Here is a 9,000-nt window from a genome sequence, read left to right on the forward strand (position 1 = left end):
GCAGAAACAATTTCATCTAACTACAGGTAGCTACGGGATGCTCTAATCTGTACCACGTTATCTAGCATAAGCATTTAAATTAACAGTGCGCTGAACAAGTGGAGAGTACAAAACATACAACTAGGGATAGGGCTCTAGGGACTTGGGCGTTATATAATACATACGAGAGACTTCGTTATAGAAAACAATGCAATAAATATGACATAAGCGGGACATGTATGTGTGTGTGGGTTAGTCTGGCAGGGGGTGGGGCGCCGCTACTTCTTGACGGGCGTGGCCGGCGGCGAGCGATAGGCGCTGATCAGTCCGACGGCGTTCGGCTTGCGGGTCTTGAGCCGCTGCTGCAGCGTCTGCAGCAGACCGGCCAGGACATCGTGGTTTGGTATCTTCTTGGCGAACAGCAGACGCTTCACAGAATCATCGTAGGTCAGCAGCGCAACCATGTTCTGCAGCAGAAAGCACTGGCAATACTCCAAGAGATTGTTGGCATTGTAGACCTGGCGAAAGAGAGCAAAACCAGTTAAGCACTGGGTGCCTGGCAAGCTGAAGATGCGACCCACCTTTGCATGGATGTACATGGCCACCACGTTGTCCACGTCGACCATTTCGGAGCAGCGCGCCTCTGTGTAGCAGAGCAAAGCCTCCAGCTGGAAGAAACTGGCAGCTGCCATCAGCTCCAGCACATCGCCATGCGATACGTCCAGAGCGCTGCAGCCGCCGCTGTAGAGGAACTGCATCACCAGCTGGAAGATGTGGTAGCGTATGTCATTGATCTGCACTGTGGGCGTGCTGTTGGCGTCGCTCAGCTTGGAGCTGAGCATGCTCTGGAAGCGTGGCGAGGCGGTCACCAGCACTATCTTGTGGCCATAGAAGATTTTGCCCTCGACGCTGCAAATAAATGGGATTAGAGCTTGAAGCGAGTTGGGATTCGAGTTGGTGGCCTACCGAAAGGTGACATCGCTTAGTTCCGGATTGTTGACGAACTTTGGATCGATGCGCGTGCCCTGCACGGGCTGCATGGGCGGCTGCTCCTTGAGCGGATGCAGCGCCTCCCAGCCAAAGCAGGTGGCAAAGATGTCCGCCAGCAGCAGAGTGGTGCCCTCGTTCTTATTGCGAAAGATGTTGAAGAGCAGAGGCAGGCACTCGCTGACGAACTGGGCGCTGTAGTCATCGGGGCAGACCTGCAGAAAGTCCTGCAGCAGCTGATCAATGACTGCGTCCAGGCGCAGCTCATGAGCCGCTGACAGCGCATGCATCCAGCAGTGCAGGGTCCAGGGCACGCCCAGCTTGCGCAGCTCAATGGTTATATCTAGAGGAATAACACCAGAGATTAGCTATGTTCTACTGCTGTTGCCGTTCGGGCGGCATCTCACCCAGATGATTGTTCTCGGCGCTGTGGTACATGGCCTCCTGCAGACGCTTGATCTGCGTCTTGTTGAGCAGCGGCAGCAGATCCTCGCCGGCAACGGCTGTGGTAGCGCCGGATCCACGTACGCCCACCACGTCGCCCTCGGCGAGCATCTCCTCCAGCGAGAGCACATCCCGAGTGCCAGGCGACACCGGATGCGTGAGCAGCTTACGCAGGCATGAGCGATGCCCGTGCGCCGCTGCCACGGAGATGGCGCAGAAGCAGCCCTTCTGTGCAGCGCCCGCGAAGCACAGCGTATCCTTCTGTTGTGTGGAGAGGAAAGCATTCGCGCCATGGGCCAGTAGCAGGGCCACCATCTCCAGATTGCCAGTGCCCGCGGCCAGCTGCAGCGGCGTCAACGTGCACTTCTCCTCGCTGCTCCGAGCGCCGCCCTCCACCTTGCCACCGCGCTCCAGCAGAATACGCAGCGCCACGTAGTTGGCGCGGCTGGCAGCAAAGCTGAGCGCCGTCCAGTGCTGCGTGTCCGCTTGAATGGCTGGATAGCCGCTGGTGCCCGCAGCCGGTACCTCCACGTTGGGATCACAGCCAGCGTCGATCAGGGCATGCAGTGCCACCTCATCGTTCCGTATGCTGGCAATCATCAGTGCAGTCAGTCCGGCGCTGTTCTGCGTGTCATAGCGCGTGGTGGGCGGCAGCAGCTGCGCCGCCTGAGCCAGCAGCTCGGCGCGGCCTGTCAGCAGCAGCTTGAAGGCCACAGCGATGGTGGCTCGCCGGCCCAGCTCCGAGGTATCCTCGCCAATGCTGCTCACGGCTGGTGAGCTGGAGCTGCTGCCGGTGCCAGTGGTGCTGCCGCTGCTGAAGTGCGTCTTCTTGGTGGGCAGCTCCTCGTCATGGGCCACCGGGCGTATGGGACAGTCCACGCCGGGCAGCAGCAAACGCGCAGCCTGCCAACAGAATTCAGCTGAGTTCATGGCCAAAAGAGAACTTGGATTAGGCTTACCTGCAGAATATCATCCTTGTCAATCATCAGGCCATTGCGGTGCTCCGCGTGCGCCGAGGCCACCCGCAGCCACTCGGCCAGCGGCGGCAGCACCACATAGGCGCGCTCATAGCACAGTTCCTGCACATTCTGGGTGCCGCTGTTGGGTGGCGCCTGGCCGGCCGTGGAGCTCTGAGCCGCCAGCTCCGTGTGCTCCAGCTGGGAGCAGCGCATGAAGTAGAAGAGCGCACTGAGTGCCGCGTTGGAGAGGGCGGCAGCATGCTGGAACTCTTGCTGGGTGCGCAGCGCCTTCTCCTTCAGCTCCCGTATGCTGCCCACGCAGGTGGCCAGCGAGAAGGGGCTTGCCCAGCGCGGCATGGCCAAGGCGCCGGAGGCAATGCGTCCGGCATTCAGGTGGGCGAACGGCTGCAGCAGGCCCCAGAAGTCACCCGAACTGGCAATGCTTTGATCTAGAGCCGGGGCTGTGGTGCTGCCACCGCCAGCTCCGCCGCACTGCAGCATGATCTCCTCGAGCAGATTCTCAATGCCGGCGCACAGATAGACCGCAGCGTACTCGTGTATGAACTTGCCCAGCCGTGCATCCGTCATCCATCTGAAGAAGCTGCCCACCGACAGCTGGAGCCCGGCACGCGACGATTTGCTCTGCTTGAGGGCGCTCTCGCCGGGCACCGCGAACATGGCGGCGGCACGCAGGCACGCCTTGGTGCAGGAGTCGGCCAGCGTGGAGCAGAGCACCACCTTGAATGCGCCGGTCACCTCCTGCTTGGAGCACAAGCCCAAGCCGGCCGAGAACCGCTGAATCTCCCTGGCAATGCGCACCAGAGCACGCTGCAGCAGATAGCCCAGTCTGGAGATGACCTCGACAGAGATGTGATCCGCCTGCTGCTTGCAGCGGCCATTGCGCAGCACGCGCATGATGCACTGCTGGCTCCATGGCGGATGCTGCAGCTCCACGAGACGATTGTGCGAGTCCACCCACACAAACTCGTCCGCGCTGGTGCTGGTGATGACCGTCTCCAGCGATGAATAGCGGCCCAGACGGCGGGCCGGCTCTGAGCTCTCCGAGCCGGCGCTCAGACTGCTGTAGGTGCTGCTGCTCGTCTGGGAGCGCATCGTCAGCTGCTGTATGGCTAGCTTGATGTCCTCCAGCCCGCTGCCGCTCCAGGGCGCCTTGCCGGCGGGCATAATGCCACGATGACGTCTCGAGCGCGTGCTGCGATTGGTCACACCGGCGGCCAGCCGATCCTCGGGCAGCGGTCCCAAGGTCATGCCCCCAGCCGGCGACGAGCTGTGCCCGCCCGTGTCCGACATGCTGGCATGCCCCGAGCTGCGGTTCTCGTCCGAGGAACTGTGGCACTCCTGCACCCGCTGCAGTGCTCGGAACTGTTCGTGCTGATGCGTTCGTGGCGCCGGCGTTGACGTCGACGTCGATGTCGCTGTCGGAATGCCCAATGTGGGCCGACTGGGCGAGCTCTGCAAGCTGCCGCTCAGCTGCGGCGGCTGCGACTTAACCGGCGTACTCTGCACCGTCAGCCTGGCGGGTCCAGCTACCGCGCGCTGCGGCATGCCCGCCTTAACGGCTGACGATGTCAACTGTTGTTGCTGCTGCTGCTGCTGTGGCAAGGGGCTGCTTACCAAGGGCAACGCATTCGCTGTCGATTTATTGCTGAGTGGCGCTTTGTTCGGCTGCTGCGCCAGCTCCTTGAACACGCGTGGCGCTGGTGTGGCCATGGCCACCGCCAAGCCAGCACCAACTGCTCCCAGCTGCGACGTGTGTGCTGCAAGCGCCGACTGCGCCTGTTGCTGTGCCTGCATCTGCGGCTGCAGCGGCACCGGCGGCAGACCCGTCATCTGACCGGCCGCCTGCTGACCAAAGTTAGGCGGCAAATTTCCCGTGGGCCTGCAAATAAATTAAAGAGAAGATAATGATAAATACAGTTAAGCTGATTAAGGGTAATCCATGTGCCAGCGTGGCACAAAAGAAAGTGATTTTCCTTGATGTTTTAATAAGCTTGAAGTGCATTCTGTGTCTAGAGCAAATTATTTGGCATTCAATTTTAGTTAAACTATATTATTTTATAATATATATTATTGAAGAGACTAATTTCATTTTAGCTTTAACTGTTTACAATTACTCTCGCTCACTCTTCACTCAAAGGTTTCCAACTATATTGAAGTCTTTTTTCCCAAAAGCCTCTGACTCAAACTTTTTACGAACCTCTTTCAAAATAGTTTAAAAATTGAAATATTTTACCTACTTTTCATGCTTGCTGCTAGAATGGCGAAACAGGTGTCTTTTTCTACACCTGCTAACCAATAACGGCAAGCAGGGAACCTATTATAGAAACCTTCAGAAACCTTAAAAGACATAACTTATTGCAAATTATGAATTGTGAAATGGGCAGAGCTAAATATGCTAAAATATTCCAATGCTAAGGCTTAGTCAAAGATCTTTTAACATCTGGATATTATGAAACACTAAGCTGATTCGCATAAAAAGAGAGCAACAGAATGGTTATTTTATGTTAATATGTTAAGACCTGACCCATTTCGTGGCAGTCGTCCATCAGTTATGCAACTAATTAGAATTCAAGGGAATTTGTCAACCGAAAGTAAACAAAGCAACGCCTAACGGTCGCCGCAGCAGCCATGGCCATAGATTTATCTGTGTATCTGTCATATTACCGCTTATCTTTCACACCGTCTTGCCAATCTACGTGGTCATCTTTGTATCTATGTGAGGTCTCCATGTATCTGAGCTTGAGCTTGAGCTTGAGCTTGGGCTTGGCTGGTGGCATCTAATTAAAAGCAGATATAAGATGCGGAGGCCCTTGGGTCTGAGTCTTGTCTTTGGCTAATGCGAAACTTTGTCAAATTCTTTAAGCACTCTATGCAACAAAAGGGGCATTAGGACTTGCTGAAGCTGTTGAACTCCACTGACAATATGAGCTAAGCATTTGCGCGTGGCTGCTTAGTTTCATTGAATAAAATAAAAATCTTCAATTGAATGCTAAGCGGCATAATCCTTAAGGAATGCTTTGAATTTTGTGCATAAACAAAGTTTGATTAAAAATATAAATAATTGCCGGAATAAACTTAAGTCTAGCTTAGCTCTGTATGCAAATTGATTTGTGTTTCATCAACTTCAGATAGAGTATCTTTGAGAGAGTATGGCGAGTTCTGTGCGCAGGTTTCCTTTTGTTTATGAAAGTGGGTTGCGATTCGTTCTCACATTTCTGCACTGTCGTCGGCTCCACTAACTGGGCCCGGCCAAGAAAAACAAAATAAAAAAGATACAAAAAATTAAGAGCCAGTTACAAGCGCTCATTTGCATGGCGCACCGACCCAAGTTAAATCGTTTGCTTTTATTATGATTTTTGATTTCATGTTGTAACATAAAACGTCGTCTCTACGTTTGATTGACCCAGAATTTAGCCAAACTCCATTTGCCCCCAAAAAGTATCCATTGTTCTGCCGATGCTTGGCGATTTATAGCTCCCGAATTGCCTTACAATGCTGAGACATGAGCTCATTTGGCCGACTGTCTTCTACTTTGCGTGAACGATCAGTGACCTCTCGACATTATTGACTTGACTCAATATACACTATAATGTGACTGCATCCATGTGGCTGATTGATCAATGCTCCGCAGCTTAAGTAGTGGAAAATGCAAATTTTCTTGATAATCAAACAACTTTAAATGTAATTTTCATTTGAGATACGAGAAAGTTGTAGAGATCAATTTTAAAGCTCTGATCTAGCTACTTGGTAAATAAAGAAATTGCCTTCAATATTAAATATACAAATATAATAGAAGAGAGTATATTAATGACGCAACTGAGCTCACTCGAGCACTCAGCATTTCTCAATTATTAATTTAACTTTAGATCTAAGATAGAGCGTACAAACTTTATAATTGCTGAAAGATCATCTGAGACGCTTCATTCATATTTCTTTTAATTAGAAAAATGAAGACGTTAAGATTTCTGTTTTCGCTTTTACTCTCATGTATGTAGCCAGCTCCCCTTTCCATGCAAATAGAAACTAAACCCAAAATGTTTTCACTTGCTAGTCTCTGGGCAAGCCCTAGCTGCCGTGGCTTTCACAGCACCAGAATGGGAGCTCAGACAACAATTGATGCAAAAACGAAAACAGAGAACAACAACGGCAGCAGCAGCAGCAGCAGCAATAATAAAATAAAATGGATGGAAAATAATGGCAAATCATTTAAAGCATTTTCACTACCGTCTCGCAGCGCGTCGCCACTCCTGAACGTAACTCCAATCGCATGAATCTGACTGACTCGCGGTCTCCGCATCGTGGCCAGGGCCAGAGACGCTGTCATCATCATCATCATCGTCATCGTCGTCGTCATCATCATCATCATCATCGTCTGCATTATCATGATGATCAGCTGCAGTCGGTTTGCTGTTAGCAGCATCGGATTTCATTTGGCCAACAACGGCCAGCGTTGGCTTTGCCACCGTTTCCACCAGAGCGCTGGCGCGCCGGTAATTGCCTTCAATTTTGATATTAATTACGCCATTCTGCACGCTCTCAATGTAGGGCGGCAGTTCATCATCAGCGTTAGTCTTCGCCTCAGCCTCCGCCTCCGCCTCCGCCTGCGCCTGCGCCTGCGCCACCTCCGTCTCGGGCTTGCCTTTGTCATTGGTCTGCAGTTTCTGGGACATCTCCTGCAGCAGCTGCGAGTGCAGATTGGCTGCATCTGCGGGCAGCTTCGGAGTCAATGCGGGTATCTGCGACTGCGACTGCAACTCCGGCTGCGGCTGCGGCTGTGCTCGACTCATGGAGTCACCAAAATAGATGACCACTTTGTGATTTGGTTTGACCTCGCGATCACCCAGATGCCCATTTCCATTTCCATTCCCATCACGATCCCGTTCCTGCTCGCCTTCCCGCCTGCGCTGTGTGGCCGCCCAGTCGGGCAGCTCCTCGATGGGCGTGGGCGAGGGTGTCTGCGCTGGGCGTGGCAAATCGCGCGGCTGCGACTGACACATTTCGCTATTGCGCAGCGACTGCGGCTGAAAGTTCTTCAGCGAAATGCCGCGACGCCTCAGTATGAAGTTCTCATTGAGCATGCGCCCCAGCAGGGAGCTAGGAGGCGTACCCTTGCCCGCCAGCTTTGACTTCGACTTGGCGGGCGACTGGAACGGCACTGCTGACTTCTTGGCGCTCAGCTTATAGTCGCGCAGCTCGCGGCACAAACGGCAGGCGCAATCTTTGGTGCAGTACATGATGATGGAGCTCCAATTGGAATGGAGTTTGATTTGAGAAGATTCAGAGTTGTAAAATAATGACGATGTTGTTGTTGTTGTTGTTGTTGTCGCTACGACTTTTGCTTTGGTTCCATTTCACTTTGCACTCGACTTGCGATTCTGACATACACAATTTAATACACCAAATAATAAGAACAATTATGCAAATTATAAATTTTCATTGCTCTAGCGCCGTGCGCAGCGTTGCGTGGCCGACGTACGTATCCAAATCAGATTCCGAAACCGAAATCCCGACTCCGAACACTGAAAACACTCGCGAACTTGGAAACTCGGTTACTTAAACGCGTTACCGTGCACGCTCACACTTCGAGCTTGACTGAAGCTTGCCAACGGCCAGCCGGCGGTTCAAAGCCAAAACAGTTGCTGCCATAGCCGTTGCCGTTGCTGTTGCCGCAGTCGACGCCAGCTGCGCTGCCGAGTCATTGTCTAAGCGCGGCGACGTCTGTTTTTCCTGATTTTCACAGACACAGAGTGTAGCGCAGGCCTTTGGGGCCCATGCCACCTTGCAGGTCTTTGGCTTGGGTAATTTCAGCTGCCGTGAGTTGTTGTTTCTCAGCTGTGTGACCAAAACAATGGCACAACTGTAACATCCAACAAACACCACCAGCAGCAGCAGGCGGAGATTTACTCCAGGGCAGAGCCCAACAGTTGTGTGTACTTCTTTTGAAACTGATATTGTGATTTTTGAGTCACTGTGAATGCGACTTTGGTATGCATAAAAGTCTTTTATGTACTATATTTTTCGAATACAAGTAACTACATTTTCTCTCCTTCTCTCTCTCTCTCTCCCGCACTCTCACTCTTTCTCTGTCTATCTCTCTCATGCACTCTCTGCGTATCGAAAGTTCGCGATCTGTCGAAAATCTATAAGGCGTTTGTTTCATAGGTTTTAGAATCAATCGATAAAAGTTTTATATTCAAATAATATTTAGTAATTAGCTACAATGCTTAAGGAATGCATAAAGTAAACACAAATAAAAATTAAGTCACCACGAACTCAAATTTATTTTTTTTTATATTGAAGCTTTTAGATATTGAAGTAATTAAAACTAATAAAATAATACTCTTAAGAAAATAATAATAAGCTAAATAATATCAACAAAAAAAATTATTAATAATAAAAATAATATTAATTTAAACAAATATAATAATATTTACAGATATATTATAATAATTGTAAGATTATATTTATATAAATATTTAAATTACATAAAATTATATTATTTATTATTATAATATTTTTATATTATGAATATGATTATTATTATTCTCATTATTATATTATTATTTTTATTATTATTATTATAATTATTAAATTCAAATTAAAGTCAAAT

General features: G+C 50.7%; 1 protein-coding gene across 2 annotated transcripts; it reads right to left on the bottom strand.

Annotated features, from left to right (window-relative positions):
- Positions 1–7: 7 nt before the first annotated feature.
- LOC111600960 (ankyrin repeat and BTB/POZ domain-containing protein 2) lies at positions 8–7,624 on the bottom strand. 2 transcript variants are annotated; one of them, XM_023317339.2, is made up of 7 exons: positions 7,542–7,624; positions 6,615–7,484; positions 2,370–4,269; positions 1,374–2,313; positions 946–1,309; positions 561–888; positions 8–497 (listed from the first exon to the last, which is right to left on the bottom strand). In XM_023317339.2, the coding sequence occupies exons 1-7, from the start codon at positions 7,622–7,624 to the stop codon at positions 258–260; spliced, it is 4,725 nt and encodes a 1,574-aa protein (XP_023173107.2). In that variant the 3' UTR covers positions 8–257. The 2 variants fall into 2 exon arrangements, with proteins under 2 accessions (XP_023173107.2, XP_023173108.2); XM_023317340.2 differs by lacking the exon at positions 7,542–7,624 and having other exon boundaries at positions 6,615–7,515.
- Between the last annotated feature and the right edge of the window lie 1,376 nt (positions 7,625–9,000).

This window comes from Drosophila hydei, unplaced genomic scaffold (assembly GCF_003285905.1).
Source record: "Drosophila hydei strain 15085-1641.00,03,60 unplaced genomic scaffold, DhydRS2 tig00000001-arrow-pilon, whole genome shotgun sequence".
Taxonomy (NCBI): domain Eukaryota; kingdom Metazoa; phylum Arthropoda; class Insecta; order Diptera; family Drosophilidae; genus Drosophila; species Drosophila hydei.

Coding starts and splice junctions, on each gene's coding strand:
- LOC111600960 (XM_023317339.2), bottom strand. CDS start 7,624: ATGTACTGCACCAAAGATTGCGCCTGCCGTTTGTGCCGCGAGCTGCGC. Junction 2,314..2,369: donor ACAAGGATGATATTCTGCAG/GTAAGCCTAATC, acceptor TTCTGTTGGCAG/GCTGCGCGTTTGCTGCTGCC. Junction 498..560: donor CCATGTACATCCATGCAAAG/GTGGGTCGCATC, acceptor CTCTTTCGCCAG/GTCTACAATGCCAACAATCT.